This window comes from Chamaea fasciata, unplaced genomic scaffold (genome assembly GCF_029207755.1).
Source record: "Chamaea fasciata isolate MVZ Bird 193981 ecotype frontalis unplaced genomic scaffold, bChaFas1.0.hap1 SCAF_3, whole genome shotgun sequence".
NCBI lineage: Eukaryota > Metazoa > Chordata > Aves > Passeriformes > Sylviidae > Chamaea > Chamaea fasciata.
Genome location: NW_027094088.1, coordinates 19921197 through 19939294, shown reverse-complemented (window position 1 = coordinate 19939294; position 18098 = coordinate 19921197). Strand labels below are relative to the sequence as shown.

Below are 18098 nucleotides of genomic sequence, written 5' to 3'. Positions count from 1 at the left end.
TTTAATTATGAAGCATAAAATTTAACTGCATTCATTTATGTGCTACAGAAGAAAATTAGGTATTTCTTTTATTTGTAGGAGCATTTTAAATACAATTATATAACTAAGTTTACTCTATGCTACCCAAGTATTCCAGCTCATATGTGTGTGTATCTGCAGGTACATCAGTGAGTACTCAATTTACACATATGGATTTTCCAGAACATGCTATAATGTAGCTTATTTTTGAGAGCTCCAAAGAAACAAACAAATGAAAAAAATCAAAAGACATGACTGTTATTTTTCTCACCTGGCACACAACAGCCTATTTTGTTTTAATCACTAACATCACTATTTTGTTTTAATCATAATGTAAAATACTGTGTCTGAGTGCTGCTAGAAAGTTGCCAGTTACTATTCCCATACTTCATAACTTTATCAAACAAGTAGCATTCCTCACAATTCAGCAAAATGCTCAGAGATAGCAGAATGTTTAGGAAGGCCAAACAGAATAAAGTGTTCTTTGGCACTGCTCTACCCAGTGAAAGACTTTTGAGATTAGACTCCCTTTATCATTTCCCATTTATGTCAGAGATATAGAAACTACAGCAGATAAGACCTTTAAAATGAGCCACATCACAGTTGGTTTTGTTATTGGAAGTGTGGTAACTATGCACTGCTTTTTTCAGGTTCGTGATTATTTTTTGTCTGCAAACATGAAGGTTTATTGATCTTTTTTGGCATTTCAGATTTTTTTACAGTGGAAAATTAAAGTTCTTTGCTTTATATTGGTGCATCCTATAATGTCCCATGAGATATCATAGAATTCCATAAGATGAAAAGAAGTGTACAGTGTCTCATGAGCATATTTTTATTTTCTTTTAAAGGAAAAAATGTCAACATAGAGAAAAAAGGGGATCAAAAAATTGTCTTAGCTAATTGTTTTTTGATTCTCTAAATCATTATAAATAGACTTTTCTGTTATCTAATGAGAGTTCAGTCTCTGTAGTGGTCACTCAGAGAAGAGAACAGAAAGACTATTTGTCTTCTATTTTTACAATCTAGAACAGTAGTGAGTATCTACAAAAAAGTGTTGTTTCTTTGTTCTAGTAATAATGAAAACAATGTTATCTGGAATCAGCTTGTCTGACTTCAGGTCTATCACCAATATGATATTTATCAATACCCAATTTATAGTGGTGTCTATAAACAGCCCATTAAGCTTTTACTGAACAGTCTAGTCTTGATTCAATAACATCAAAATATAGTAAATACCTTTTTATTCTAATCCAGGAGTTAATTACCTTTGATGTTCAAAGTATGTCCCATAGTTTCCCACTGAAACAGTTTCATTTTGTCTTTGAACCATTACTTCTTGTTATATTCAGCTCTACTAGACTGAAAACTGTCCTAGACATAAACAATGGAGATCATTGAAAGGTGTTGTCTCTGCTTAAAATATTTTTTGTTGCCATTTTAGACAGACCTTCAAATGTCCTTTAAAATACTATCAGCATCAGAATTCACTAGCACATTTATGATCACTGGGAAATTTTAAAAAATCATTTTTCTTCTCTCAGTCTATGCATTCATTTTTATGAATACTTTGTATCACATGAAAGAACTTCCTCATATCTATGAATCCTGCTTGGGATACCTCCTTTAAAGGCCTTAATTCTTCATATTATGAGTATGACTTTCCTTAAACCATGAGAAAATTTTACTTATAATTATACCCATTTCAAATTCCTCAGACTCTTCACCTTGTAGGGATAATTGCAGGAGTCCATTAACTGGTTTATCCTTGACACTAGAGCTAAATCCCAATGTTTTACCTTGAACTTCACAATTCCTGCTACCTTCAAACCAAATCAAAAAACAGCATTTCAAGAAAGCAACATTTTCCACCTCTCTTCTCCAAGCAGGCTATTCTTTTCCAATTCACTGACAGTTTGCTAAATGTTTACAGCCTCATGTAACAAAGTGAATTGTTCTTTCAGCTTGCATGGCACCCAGAATGATGGAGGACTCATTTGCCTACTTGTACTTGGTGTTGAGAGGCCTCACAACCATCTAGAGCATTGTGTTTGGCCCCTCAGGAAAGATTTAGTACTCTGACCAGAAGTTTATGTACTTGGGTATAGACAGTAGAACATATTGGATGTACGCTTTAGACATGTATAATTTAAATCTATAATTAAGTGTAGTTTCATTTATTAGGTAGAACCAAAATTTCAGAGAATAGGCTTTAATTCCGAGTGTAATTTCTTGTGTGGCATACTGAAAATGCCTTTTTTTTTTTTTCTTATGTTGATTACTTCAGTGTTTTCAAGACAGTAAGAGATAAGATTTCCTAACACTTCTGAAAACTGGGATCTAGTTAATATTTTCAGTTTGGCAATGAGCCAGTGCTGTGAAATCACATACTTAAAAGTAGCTCTGCTGTATGAAAAAAATAGTGTCAATTCTCTCCCAAAATAATTACAATTGCTATATAATAAAAATATTCATTTACTGTGTCTTTCATAATATTTTATGCATCAATAAAAATGGCATCATAGATGCTCAAATGGTAACACCATTCCATGAATATGAAATTGAGAAAACCATGAGGTATCACAAAAATCACTATGAAGCTGTGAGTCTTGGCATTGCTGCTCTGCTATACGTAATAGGTCATTACATAAAACTCTCCCTGTCTTGCTGTTGTAAAACCTGTTTAATGTAGACAAAGTGTACCATTTTATTTATCAATGTAAGCAGACTTTTATGTGAAAGTAAGTGAAGGATGTGAGTTAGTGAGTAGACCTCAGTCAAATTGCTTCATAATACTCTGAGAAGGAAAATCAACTTAGCTGATGACCTTTAGAAGCTATAACGTCATGTTTGCTTTCTAAATCACGTAATGTTGAATATTGTAAATGTTGCCAAGTACCATATATTAAAGTAAAAGAAGTACAGATATGTCTACATTGTACTGCACTGCAGCAGAGAGATAACAGTTAGTTTAAATGAGTTCATTCTAGTCCTGGGAACAGCTTAACTGTAGCAAAACATAGCAGTGAGCTTTCCTCTGGTTATTACTGTGCAGATGGTAGCATATATAGTCTTCTGGGAATTGCAGTGCCAAAAGATAACAGATACTTTCACATGACATTCACTAGAAAACTTCCAATGGTATTTGTCTGTGGTTAGACATGCTCTTCTATATGTTGCAGGAAAAAACTAGGAACATGACTGCTCTCTTAGCAGCTTAGCACTGACACTGTGCTAAAAATGACCACTGCTGCTAAACTGCTGTCAGAGTAAATTGTGTTGGGGCTCTGTTATCCATTCTGGGCCAGATTGGCTTTGTTACACTCAAATACTAATTTCACTGTTTAAGCTAATCACCAAATACTAATTTCACTATTAAAGCAAATCAATCAGGCTGATTTTTCATGAAGGGGTCAATAGCAAACAGACATTGGGTGAAAAACATTTTTCCTGTTAGGTTTTTCAATATAGACCTGGGCATAAATAAAGCTGAACCAGTATACTTGAATCTGGTTCCTCTGCCAACAGAAACTTCAGTGTTGAGTTGCTCTTATGCCACATCCTTAATAGGTGGGGTTTACAGTTTAATTAAATCAAAATAATTAAGCTCAAAAATCATTGTTTAGATTGGACCTTTTCCAAAAATTGTTTTAAACTTCACAGCATTTTCTGCTGCCAATGAGGATAAAGTAAATTTGCCTTAAGGATATATACACACAAGGGAAAAACATTTGGACCAAGAAGTTTGCACAATTTGAGAAAACAGAATAATCTTAAGAGACTATATATGAAAACATTTAGTGTATGTGAGGAAAAATTCTGCATGAGTTGTTATTGAAATCTTAATTAGAAGATTCTGCATAATGGATTAGGGAAATACTTTGATTTTAGTTGTCAGCTGCCTCTGCAGTCAGTAGCTTGAAAGGCTGTTGCACTCTCTTGAATAAGTGTGCAGCAGTGGAAATTGGAAGGATAAGAAGGATGCATCCGTCTGTTCTTCCCTATCGTCTGGTACATGTTGTGCCCTGATCTCCTGATCTGCACAAGGTATTCATTCACTGTGTGCCCTTCACCACCATGTTCATCACATTTCCAACAATGTGTATTGATCACACTGTGGATCCTGACAGTAGAACTGGTGTGTCACTTAATTCCATTGGCATGGTACACTCTGTGATTAAGGGGAGAGGGACAGACTATGTGCTACTATACACAAATTATAATGGGATTTTAAGGTGTTATGAATTTTGTTCTGTAAAATAATAATAAAAGTAGATGCAATATGCCTACACATTGGCTTTACTTATTTTAATTTTTTTCATATTAACAATATGAAAAAATATGAAATTCATATGTCCTGTTCACTGCACTGCAGTGACATTCGCTGCAGAGCAATAATATACCTCCACATCTTGAAGAGAGTCATGAATAATTTGTTGAATGGATTCATGTAAACATTCACATTTAAAAATTGTAAGAATTTTGGACATATATTTGTGGTTGATCTCATAGACAGTAAGATACCTTGTACCACTAATAACTGACTGCTGCTTTGAGCATCTATCTAAATGCAATTTGAGATCAAATATTTTGCTCAAGAAATTCTGTCAGGATACACACAGGACTATACATCATGGTAGAGAGGAGAAGACAGTTACATAACTGCCCTGTTTTGCTTACTAAATCTAAAGAGCTTCATTTAAAAAAATGAGAACAATGTTGAGGATGAGCAAGCTCTCTGATGGTACATAGCTAACTTGACTATATGGTATGTGTGTTCTGTTAAAACTTTGCCTTCAAAGTAAAGAGTTCTCTAAACTATTTTTTCATCCTAGGCTGGTCTATAGATATATTTCATTGTTTTCCCAAATTTAATCAATTAAATCAAACAATATTATCGTGGCCGTTTATATTCCATTCTCACCTACACCAATGCAATGTAAAATCAAGTGGCATGCAGTGGTATACGAAAAATTATTGTCTCACTAATTTTATTTTACTTTCCATATTCTGTATTTGAACAGGGAGAATGATGTATAGTCAGGAAGATTAAATAGATTTAGGTTATCTCCTTGTATGCTAAGGTTGCCTACTGCTTCTGTTGCAGGAATTTTATGATTTGGTGTCTGAACTGTTTAAAATCACAATAACTTAATACTTTTTCTGGATATTCTAGGCAACTGTATTAATTATTTGTTTTTATTGGATGCCCTTTCCTTTAGTTAATGTAATAATTTTTGATATTATCTGGCCAAAGGATCACAGAATGCCAGTGGAAATGCAAACAGAATGCAATAGTTTGATAAACTTAATAAGCATAGGTCAGTATGAATTTGTAAAATGATGAAGTTCTATGCAGAGTTATTAAAATCTGTATATTACTGAAATCATCACTTGAAGACCTTTCCAAAAGTGCCAGGAACAATATTATATGTGTATTTTTAACCTTTATACAGACAGCAGGGGCACTGTCAACTGAATTTGCATCTCATAGCAGGAACCAACACCAATGCCTACTGCATAATGAAGAATCAGAATAACAATAAGTTACCTTGTCAGATGAATTTTTTTTATTTTCGAACTATATAGAGCAAGTAATTTTATCATTAACAATTCAGTAGCTATTTAACAGATTTGTTACACAAGATCATTTTTAATTGTGGGTTTTGAGCACATATGTTGATAATCCTATGCCTATTTTCAAATGCATGAAACATTCCCTATGACAAGAATGACACACTTTGTGTTAACCAGTATATTCATGTTTTTAGTAAAAAAAATACATCCTAAACTTGCCGTAGTTAACACAGATAGTCTTCTAATTTGTTTAATAATTTTCAGATCACAATAAGACATTACGTTTGATAAAATATCCAAATGATTCTCCTACAGAACTGTTCCATTAAAATGTGTGAGGGACAAAGCCTGATTGGACTAAACTTAAATGGGAAGCCAGTTTTTTAGGAAGATGCAATAGATATTGTTAATATATTGAGATAGGCTTTAAGATAAAGAAAAGATTATGTGTTAAAATAATAACCCAATTTTTGAGTTATAACATTTTAATAAGCAGTACTTTTCCAGCTATGAACCATACAACAGACAGATCGCTTACAAAAACAGAACAAGATTATCAAATAATTTATAACATACTTTGTATTTACAGAACTCTTTTTCTCCTGAAAAATGTATTGAAGCTTTAAAACAGTAGGCCAATTTGCCTTCTCACTTCACACTGTACCAGGAAAGGTTCATCCTGAAGCAAAATTGGTCCAGAATCCACAGAGCATCATGTATCCCAGCTAGTATTGATAATGTCACAGAGATGATACCCATGTATCCCAAGAAAAGATCGCTCAATGAACCCATCACATTTGTGAACAAAGAGAAGACTGGCAGGAAGTGTACTGAATTAATCCAAAAATCATTTCATTTCAGCTGATAGTCTATTGACTTTAAGAGAATTTGGATTTATTTTCTTTGGGAAGGCATACATGTAGAAGATCCCAAGTATGAAACTTCCTCTTGAACACATTTCCATGTAAGCTATGTGGAACTCTAGCTGCATTTGGAAGGTTAAGTTTGTGTTGTCAGTATCATTTATCCTTCTACACATTATTCTGAGTGGTAACAGTGAAACCCCTGCACAGTGCATGACATGTTAGTATTAATCTGCTAATGTGTGAAATAGTATATTCATATCTAACTGCATTAGATTCTCTGCTTTTGTGGCTCCTTTTCAAATGCTTGAAAGTATGGTAAAAGAGATGAAAGCTTCAGGTTTAAATAGCTTTAAAATAAATCTATATTTATGCTAAAACATCTATGTTTCCAGTCAAGCAATGTTTGGACTGCTACACACCACTTATTTTGTACTGCCTCTCAGGCGATAATCATCCTGGGAGCTATTATCCCTGTGACAGAATTGTCTGCATGTCCTGTACAACAGTACAGGGCAGTATAATGTCTGATAGAGATATTTTAGAACAATTGACAAAATGTGTCGGCTGCAAAACTATGCCGAAAATTATTTGTAACTGCTAAAAAATCTCAAACTTTTACGTAGATTATGGTACAAGTATTACTGAGGGTATGTGATAATCAGGAATGATCATGATGATAGCATTGTCTAAGAAGATCATGAATTACATAGAACTTCAACAAATATTTTAGACTTCATTTAATTTCAGGAGGTAATGATATTAATCATTCATTTAAAGCAATCTGATAAATTCCCATTGATGACAACGGGAAGCATTTTGCATCCCGTTATCATTGTTTCTAGAATACAGAGCTATGTTTTTGACATTATTTGTGGGTTTTTATCACCAGTTCTGTTCTGAATCAAAAAGCTTCCATATTCACTGTTTGGAAGAAGTGCCTCAGTATATAAGAACATGAATAGACTGTAGTAATATGTTAATTATTTCCTCAGTTGTAGATAGGGGTACTAAAGCTGAATAGAGGGCTCTGTAATCAAAAAGGAATAGTATTAAATATGTAAACCATGAATCATATACTCTGATATTGAAGGTAAGGAGGCATAAAATAAAATAAAAAAATTGATACTATATGTATTGTCTATTTATTCGTTTACGACTGATGGGTATAGAACAAAGAATTTCCTAGTAACAAATGCTTATGTACGTACATGTAGTGACTCTGAAATCTGTACCTTGAGGACAAAGAAAGGTCGCCAATCTCTCCAACTCCTAGTTCTTTGTCAAAAATGGACACAGTTAATGAGGTTTGTTTGGTACAGCACAAATTCTCAGACACAGATAGAGATCCTTTCAATGGAAACAAATTTGTTTGGCTTTACCAGGTTACTTAGCGATTAATAATAGCCTTGAGATGCAGGTCAGAAAGGTCATCGTCCCTGCTTGCCAACACAATCTAAAATGTGCCGCTGCTCCAGCTCTGCAGGCTTTGAGGCCCCAGAATGCTATGCATAAAGTAAAACAGGCTATTTTCCAACTTCTTTTTTCATATTAATAAGCAATTTTCAAGAGAAGGGTGGCAAAATGGGGGCCATGCCACTCTAAGTAATTCATTTATTTTGCAATTTAATCTTATGTTGGAAAAAAATTACACTGCTGCAAAAGCATAGCATGGTGATTTTTAAACGTCAGTGTGCTTCATAAGTAACCTTGTATGAAATATTGTATTAGCAGCCTTTAACAGTAAACTGCAACAAAAACTATTTTCAGAAGTTCAAAAATACCTTTTCATTTTTTCTGATGCATGTTTCCTTTTAAATCTATTTTTCTTTTACAGTTAAAATAAAATGTTTAATTACTAAATACTTTACTTTTTTTAATAGATAAAATCTTGAAAGATGGCATGAAACAAATAAAAGTTCTACACTGCTTCTTGTATTTAAGGATATGATTTCATAGTGTTCATATTTATAAAGCAATTATTGCTCATTCACATATTTTGATGAACTAATTTAATGATAATTAAAATATTAAGCGTAAGTCTGAGTCACAGTCTTAAAAAACACTTTTGGGAGCAATATGACTTTTCCATGGGATTATTCATATCAGCAAATTTTCCCACGTGCATATTGTGACATGATTTGACCCGTGTCCTCACAGTGTCTTATTTGGTACTCATTGAAACAACTGAGACTATTAATGTGGACTTCTCTAAATGATCTGTTTTGCAGGAATATTTGAATCATCCAGATATGGGAATAATATTTTTTTCTTTTTATTTTATCATGTATACACATACTAAAAAAAATATAAAAACTAGAATTTACTCACCTAATTAACTTTTTAGCAATCTAAATGCTTGACTGAATATGCTAGGTGTCTTTGGCACACAGGTTAATTTGAACTAGCCATTTTTTAATAACGAAAATAATAAATGTTAATCAAACTAACCCTCTTTAACTGGGTCAAAAAATTCTATACACGTGCACTGTGCACAATAGCACAGAATTTTTTTTTCTTATAGAACATTACTTCACTCTGCTGTTTGCATAATTTATGGCAAGTCTGGCTCTGTGAAAAAAAAAATGAGGAGGAAATCTATGCCCATTTTCTGTTCATGTTTTTCTCAAAACATTCAGTCGAAACCATGAGTTTTCTCCATTCTTTGAAACCTGATATTAGGTGTAGTTCCATATTTCTTTTATGATGAAAGGGTTTTCTGCACAGACCACACATTTAGATGACTCACTGTGTGTTTGTACACCTCTGTCGTGCAGTGCAGTGCTTCATGAAGCAGTTTAATTCCTGGTTCTTGTGGTAGCCTCTACAGTTCTCATCAAACCAGAGCAGACATGACCTGTGCAAGAAGCCCAGTGCCACAGACACTCCTAAGGACAATGTGTGCATGAAAGGTTCCCATCCAGTTTTCCTCTGTGCCTACTTTCTCAAAGGACTCAAGGATCCACAAGTCAATATCATCTCTTATTCCATGTCTGATATCCTCTCTCATTCCATAAAATCTCCTCTGTCTGCAGATCAGGAGGTGTTGCAAGGCACTAGCTGAAACATAAGTGAACAACCTTTATTTATATTAAAATAGCTTCCACTTAGAGAAATTCAAAGTAAAATGACACTTAAAGGCAAGTAAAAGGACTTACATGAATAGTATTTTATCAAGCTGTAAGCAATATGAACCTATATACTGCTGCTACTTTTGATCACTTTAATCCTGTTTCTTCATAGTTATATCCGTATAGTATCCTACAGCTGTGGAACTGAAAGAACAGTAATTTTACATTCCAGTGCTGTCAGTATACTGCTAATATATAAGAACAAAACACCGTGAAGCTATGAAAGGGTTAAAGTAAAATAGAAGACTAGCATGTCTTTTGTTGTGATAATATAGTTAGCAGACTTATTTTATTACAGGAGTGAACTTCAAGAGTATGCAGAAATGAGGGAAAATGAAGAGAAAATGAAAGACCTAGAAAAGAAAGAAAAGGAAAAGAAATACGAAGCCCGAAAGATGCATTACCTCCTTAGCACTGAGCAGGTTGGTAGACCTGTCCCTGACAGCTCATGCAAACCACTTGGGCCCCAAGCCTGACAGAGATAAACTAGCAGGCTGAATGGGACATGACTTGTTGAAAAGATATCACAAAGACACTACTTCGAGTTCAATTTAGTGCTTTTCTATAGGCAAGAGCAGGTACCATGACTATTCTGTGACAGTAGCTCATAGAGGCAGCATCAGCACTGCTGGCAGAAAGAGTCCAAGTCAGCAGTTTGATCTGCCACTGTGATAACACAACATGAAGGGCATAACCTCGCTTTAAAAACTCATTTTGACTGGCTTATTGTTGTGTTGCTGCACTTGTCAAGAACTAACATGTTATTAAGCTGAGAAGGGATTTCATTTTTTTCCCCCTTTTTAATTGAGCTAATGCTTGGGTTGGTGCAGTGTTCTGCTTGTTTTTAGGATAGATTGTAAATGTGGATTTTCAGCTAAAGCTTTTCTTAGAACTTCCTGAATCAGCTTATTTAGCATGATTGTTTTCACTCAAAAATGCCTCATAAATTTTAAATATTTATTATTAATTTGTTTTGTATCAATATTATTTGTATATTATTCCAAGCTTTCTTATGCAAGCTGCTTTAAACAGACAGGTAAATATGTCTGTAGATCTATCCTACAGAAATTTGATATGATTGGTAAAGCTTGTAGGTTTGCCTTTTTTTTTAGTCCCCTCTTGTAAACTTCCATTAAAAAATAAGAGGGTTTTGTCTCCATAAGTGTTTGGTGTCTGATTGTTCTTCATACAGATATGGAATTAATGTGAAGTATTAATATGAACTAAATGCTTGCTTTTTGTAAGTTGTCAATTATAATGTGTGTTTAAGAACTGCTAATCCTAAAGAATGCAGGAAAAATACCATTACATTTAAAGGCAAAATATTTTATCTTCCCTTCTGTTTGGGAATTATTTGTGTTATATCCTGTAGATAGAAATGTAGTTTGATTAACTGGCTATCAGTTATGATAACTCGATGTGTAAATTAAGTTTAAGTTTGTTTTTTTTAAAGCATAGTATAATATAAGTAAAAATAGCATAAAAAGTTTTCTTAATAAAAGGAAGCTAGTTAATGACTGAAATTAGCTCACTATAATTTATTTTTCCACATGTAGATCTAGGATATTAAGAATAATCTGCATGGTATTTTACATTCTCTTAAACTGTAGAAATTTGGGAATTCTTGTTTTGAACAATGCATTTTATATAAACACATGCATAAACATAAATATGCTTACCTGGAATACAAAAATTGTTGGGTTGGAGACATTGAGTGACTTGTGGTCTAGTAAGATTTTAGTAAGCTCAGTTCACCTCCAAAGATACAGGCTTAGCAGGCTGTAACACTTTTTAAGGAATGGCAAGTAACTCCTCATTTCAGCCATGGAGGACTGCTGGCAGAGGGCAGCAAGTAACTGTTATGTTCTGCTGAATTTGGCTTACTAATTTCACAGAACTAGAAATTAGCTAAAAGTGGTTTTAGCTGGCAGAACAAAAAAAAAAAAAAAAAAAAAAAAAAAAAAAAAAAAAAAAAAGGCTTGGTTTTGCTTGCTGAGATGGTTTGAGACTCAGAGCCCACGAATGTTTTTTGTTTGTCAGAGAAATGAGCTCCAAGAGCTGTCTTCTTTTGCAGGTAGTATTTCAAAACACAAGTAAATGTAAATCCATGCAAAACCTACAGACAGCTTGAAAAACAGTAAAGATATATTTGATGTTAACTACTTACTGCAAAGTCTGTATTCCACAACTACACAGAGTTGTAGAATTTGATATCTTGATATACAGGACAAATTATATCCATGAAGAATTTACTGGTTTGTTGCTCTGTGTCTGGCATTTTACTCTCTAAATGTCTGGTCTTCTGATCTGACTACAGCTACATCTTGCTGTTTTCAAAGAACAGTTAATTGGATTACTGAACAAGGACCATTTATCTCTCATTAGAAACAGGCAGCAAAAGTCAACACTTTTGAGTGAGTTAAGAAATCTTATCATTTGTAAGCAGGGCACATAGCAAATGAAAAGAGGACATCGATGAGCTGGATTTATTGTAGTCATGCATTACCTAAAGCCCAGTAAATTGTAGAGATGACCTGCCAAAGTTTGGTTCTCCTCCCCTTTCTGCCATATCCAGTGAGGTTCAGTGATGGCTGCATTTAAGGCTGCATTAATGCTCTCCATTTAACCTGCTCAGACAGGTTATATGGACAGCATTGAAAAATCTGTATTTCCAATACTGTTTCAAATATATCCTATAGTTTGGAATATTTTTGTTTTAATACAGGCAAAAAGGGTGAGAAAAGGGTGTTTACTTATTGACAGTAAAGAATTAAGGAATTTTTGCTCCTCAATTTTTGTTAAGAAAGGCATTTCAATTTTCGTTCGTCTCTCCTGAGCTGAAGCCCACAACTACATCTCAGAAGTGTGTTTATATATCAATATATCTGTATCTGTATCTTTACCTATGTCTATATCTTTATCTATATACAAGATGTGCCGATTCCTAATTCTAACATTGTTTTACTTTCAAGAAGTAAAGCTGAAGAATGTGAGTATCAGGAATATACAGGGTTGACTAGTATGGACGTAATAGCATGGCCTATGATTCATTTATTGTTTTGTCCTTTTCATGAATTAATTTGCTATTCAAACATTTATTTCTTTCATAAACTGTTACTTTATAAAGAAAGACCACTTTCTTGTTGCTTTGTGCAAGAGATTCCAATGTAAAATATAGCAAGAAATAAATCTATGAGGTGGCAACTTTGGGACTTCCAAACCAAATTCAATTTTAAAAATAGGATTGTCTGTATTTAAGGTTTTAAAATTTTTATATTACACAATCCTTTTCTTATGTGTTTTTTATCTTATCAGGCCGATAAATTTTGACTTTATGATGAACATAATAAAAATTACATATTTAACAAGTCTTTCTATTTGTTAAGAGTATTTCTTCTAATTTCCTATTGGTAACACTATTTGTTCTCACCATCTTTACCTGTTTTATCATGAACTGAATTGTGATTTCTTATTGAGACATGAAACTTACAATAATTAAGTTTTTCTTCTCAGTCCAGAATCACAGTGTGCTATTTCCACTACAGTGGTAATGATCCTTTTTTTTTTTTTTTCCAAATTGTCATTAATAAATGAACCAATTATTAAATGAGGTTTTCCACATTTTCCATATTTTTTACATTATAAACATGTTTACCTATGCAGATTATTATTCTTTATCCTTGTAGTTCCACTCTCTGTATTAACAACCTTCATTATAATTGAATATGTTATTACTTCTGCTCTTTGTCATATTTTCAAGGCCAACATTTAAGGGTCATCCCCTGCCAAGTGCTGACAAATGACCTTTAAAGTCAACGATGGAGAAAAGCACTGAATACATTCATGGCACTTTGCAGAAATGGCCATGCATTTTCTGAAGAGCCCACTTGTGTTGAAATATATGTTTGCATGATTCCTGTCACTGGTGTTTCCAGCCCTTCAAGAAATTTTTTAGTTGGTCTTTATCATAAAATGGTGATGAGAGTCAGGAGTATGACAGTCTAAATCCAGTATTGAGCTAGAATGCAGATCTGTGTTGTTTTAAGTATCTGCTGACAGAGCAAGCAGCAATGCTGAGGTGATTCTGTGAGGGGGAGCAGGTGCATCAGCACCTGCAAGTCCACAGTGGTATGGGGAGCAGAAGCCAGTGGTGACTGCAATACAGAGCAGAAGTGGTGTTGTGTAAAATATTGAGTTCAGGAGAAGAACCCTATGGAAACAGTGTTCCAAGTGTCACAGCTGAATAGGCCTTCTGCTATTACAGTTTCTCCTGTCACTGAGGAGAGGATTGGAGAATCAGCAGAGCAACAGATTTTTTTCCCCTTTATAGTTTTTTACTGTATAGCAAACAGTACGGGGTGAGGTAAAAGAATTTTAATTCTCTTTTCTCCATTTCTTCTGTTTCTAAACAGATAAACACAATTACTTTTTGTCAGAAAAAATAAATGTACAACTAATCCAGGAAGCCAAATTTCTTTTGATCTGCAAAGTCTTGAGAGTTTTTCACACAATTGCAGAACATACTTGTACATTGTTACTAGTGGGATATTGTATATGAATCGCTTAAGCTTATCGTTGCTGTGGCTGGTGGACTGAGTCACAGCCTCATTTCTAAACCTGGACCTCTTGCTCTGTGATAAATCATGCTGAGAGTAGATGAGCTAATACTGGTCCTCTGTTCTCTGGGAGCTTCTGTTCTATCTGAATGCTTTAATTATTGATACCTTAGAAAAATTAGTCATGCTGTTATGTGTGTATGTCTACTCTTGACTTTTGTATGGCATCTTCTTTCTGTTAGCCCCTGACTAAATAGAAGACCTGACTGAGGCAGACTGAAGGCTCCTCTGCCAAGCATTTGACAGTGGCCAACAGCATGGTCTAGGGTACAGGAATAAAATGGGGCAATATCATAACTGTCAAGAATACCCTCTCAATTTCCAGCAAACTTGAAGGACTTGTAGTCCTTAGATGTACAACTTTCTATTTTTGTAATGTTTAGATGTTAGTTTTTTGACTCCATATACCCTCAGTTTCCACCTCTCTTAATACCCAGAGAAGGAATAACCTAGACAAGGGTGGGTTAAGAGATCTGGCACTAACACTAGCTCTTAATTTGTGCATCATTGGAAGACCAGGTTCACTCATCCTCCTTGCAGTGTTGTTTTGCTCATGCACGTCCATTTCACTGCTTTGCTGTCTCTGATATTCTGTCACAGGAAGCAACTGCAAAGCGCCTTATTCTTTCTCCACAATTTCATCTGGTTCTGGGGATTGCCTCTGCCACTCCGAGCAACACTGAAGTCCATCACTTTTCAGCCCTCTTTAGCAAGGGACAGTTTTTCCTGATGTCCTTGGACAGTTTGTGAACAGATACTGCTCATAAGATCCTGGTAATTTGGAGCTGCAAGGGAAGAGCAAAGTCCACATGTAATAATAGGCACTTTTCATTGTAGAAGTTTTAGAAACTATGATATTGTTTTTAGTAGCAGGACACGAGTTCTCTTGGATCACAGTAGTTCAGTTTTCAGTGCCTGCTTGAGTGTGTCACTATCTCTCTGTTGAGTCAAGGCTAATGCATTTAGGTATGCGGCTGATATTGGCTCACATTTATTCCCATTGAAATAATGCTTTGTAAAGAATTACTTATGAGGATATTATAGCTGGTGCTATAAAATAAGAAAATATTCTGAATGGAACTAGTCTTGACTGAGATATTCCTTTCCAGGGAGACATAAACATACAAGAAAGTAACCCTTTAATAGATTAGCATTATAGAAAACATTTTAATAAAAGGCCAAAACCCTCACCTTAAGAATAATGCTCTGGGAGGAGGAAGGAAATGTTTGCTATGAGTTACTCTCAAGTGACTAGCAGTGTAAAGTTCTGTCAGCAACAAGAACCAAGTTTTTTCCATTTTTACTCTCTCTGTGTATCTCCATAAACAATTCCATTTTAGGTTAATGGGAACCATTTAGCGAATTTCTCTAGATTCTGTATTAGGGCTTTTGATTATAAAAGAAGTAAAAATCTCTTTTGTTTCTAAGAACAATTTCATTTTGATTTTCTGTATTTATGGTTGATCTCAAAATATCACTTCTATGAATTGTTTCCATATTTGTTTAGCATTTTTCCATATTTATTTTGCATTTATCAGTTCCTAGAGTAAAATATTTTAAATTCAAATTATATTCAATGCTAAAGTATTCTTTTATTGAGTTTTTCCTGTCAACAGAAATGGCAATTTGTAAACATTACACTGACCGCCTTTGTCCCCTTTTTACATTACTGGAAATCAGGAGTTAATTCTGTTGAAGTTACTGCACTTATTCAGGTCTAAATGTCTAATGTTCTAAGTGAGAAAGAAAAAAGGCCACAAAATCCTTCCTGGAGTAGGTTAATGAATATTCAGGAGACACAACTGATTAATATGCTTCTAACCTAATGTGCTGTCCTGTAAGAACTTGAAAAACAATTGGTCTAAAATGACACTGTTTGACATCCACTCTGTCTCTGGACAGCTGGCAGTTTTATTCTTATAAAGGTGAAGACTCAGTGGATAAAGCCCTAGCCTTTGATCTTCAGATCCACAGTTTAAGAGACAAGGCTGCAAGTTTGGTCATTTGAGCTTAGTCCCGAGTGAACAGCCCACATCACAAAATGATTATACATAATTTGTTGCTATTGGCAGTGTCTGTTCAGGAAAGGCCAAGGACTGAGCTAGCATGAAGAATGAATTAGCTCTTACCTTTTACATTTTATTTCCTCCCTCTTTACTGTTGTAATTTTATTATCCTGTCTCTAAAACATTCGGGGAATGAAATTATCATTCATTGTAAGTACTAATACTTCCTGAAGATGAACTAAAATAGTAATTTTTTTTTTTTTTTATTCTAGGTGCCCCAATGAATGAACATCCCCACCTATCCGTGGGTGTTTAATATCCACTCATCATTTCTCTGCCAAGTAGTCAGATGTTTCTGAGTACTTTCCAAAGCTTGTACCGTAAAAAATCCTATTTAAATTAAAGAGGAGAGAGTGAGCTTTCTTAGTTCTCAGGCAGGCTTGCAGCTACATTTAAATTGCACTTCTATGTGAAGCACTTCATGCTGCAGCGTTCTGTTTTTATAAAATACTTTTTCCAAAGGGTTCACAATTTACATTACATCCTTCTGACAGTACTTGTGACAGGTATGTTTGATCAGCAAGCTTTCCTTGTGTATTCACTTCCCATTGGAAGACAGACCCATCAGTCTGTTCACAGGTATTCACTCCAGGAAAATCATTCCAATCTTGTGCCTCATGGGGCACTGTCCACACCATCTCAGTTCCCTTGGAAGGGATCTCAGTTCATGTTGCTTAATGTTCCTGTCAGAAAGAAGGACAAAGTAAGGTAAACTGAAAGAAGCCCGTAAATGAGCTACTTGTGATTCTAAAAGGCATTGTACCTGAACACCAGCTCTAAATTCCAAAAGTGACCTTTAAGCGATTTGCACACACAATCAAAAATCTCTAGTTTTCTTAGAATCTGAGTCCAACTCTTTCCCTTTGGGATGACTAACCTTGAGGACACAGAACTATAATTCTGCTACTCAACACAATATCACTATGTTGTAGAAAAGAGGGAAAGAACTGAAAGCCAAAATGAATCTCCAGAATCTATCTGGTGCACATACTGCCAAAATAATTTAGGGACAAAATATAGAGCTTCCATACATTTTCCACTTTTGCTTATATTCTTTTCAATCAGACATTTTTCTTCTCTAGGAAACAGTGGTTATCTCCCTAGGGAGGACAAGTACTGTCAAAGGCCAAACTAAGATTGTAAGTATGGTGATCTTCATGCCCAGAATTGGGTAAGTGTGGTTAGAGGATGGAGGAAGTGCTATCTGCTGCCACCATAACCTATTTCCTATGCAAAATGCATGGATGTGAACTATTTCAAATGTGTTTCTTCCCAGTGTCAGTGAACAGTACTTCCCTCCCATTCACTCTTCTCTTAAGTCTTAGCCTAGCACAAGTGGTAAGTGAAAGTATTTCCAATAGAAATCAATAATTTCTCCTTTTTGTCCCACTTGTCAGAAAGCAAGATACTCACTTCCTATTCCTTAAGATAGTCAGTGAATGAACTTTAAAGCATTATCTGTGACAGTGTTGTGAACTCTATTTTTCCTAAGGGCTGCCTGCTATAAAATAATTTCAGGTTTTTTTGATAACTGGTTAACTGTTCAAAGAAATGAGAATTTACACAAAAAATTCATCTCTCATTACAAAGAGCTTAACATGCAATAAAATATAAACTTTGAGCACTATTTTCTGATTGATCTTCTGTTAGCTTAGTTTTTAAAGGTATGTCCTTGTAGATGTGGCAATATTTCTGAGTTTCTTCTAAATAGCTTGTCACTAGCCATATCACACAAAGCTAGATATTATAGCATAGTGACATCTCTATATATACCATGTATTATAGCATTCAGCCTTTGTCATTTAAAAATCCACTAGCCAGAAGGTCCCT

General features: G+C 34.6%; 1 protein-coding gene across 5 annotated transcripts in view; it reads left to right on the top strand.

The window, feature by feature from the left end:
• Window positions 1–18098, top strand: part of SPATA17 (spermatogenesis associated 17) — an 85782-nt gene that overhangs the window by 24188 nt on the left and 43496 nt on the right. For all 5 annotated transcript variants that reach the window (XM_066180392.1, XM_066180389.1, XM_066180390.1 and 2 more), the window contains one exon: window positions 9885–10008. In XM_066180392.1, coding sequence (XP_066036489.1) covers window positions 9885–10008 — 124 coding nt within the window. The remainder of the gene's footprint in view (window positions 1–9884; window positions 10009–18098) is intronic.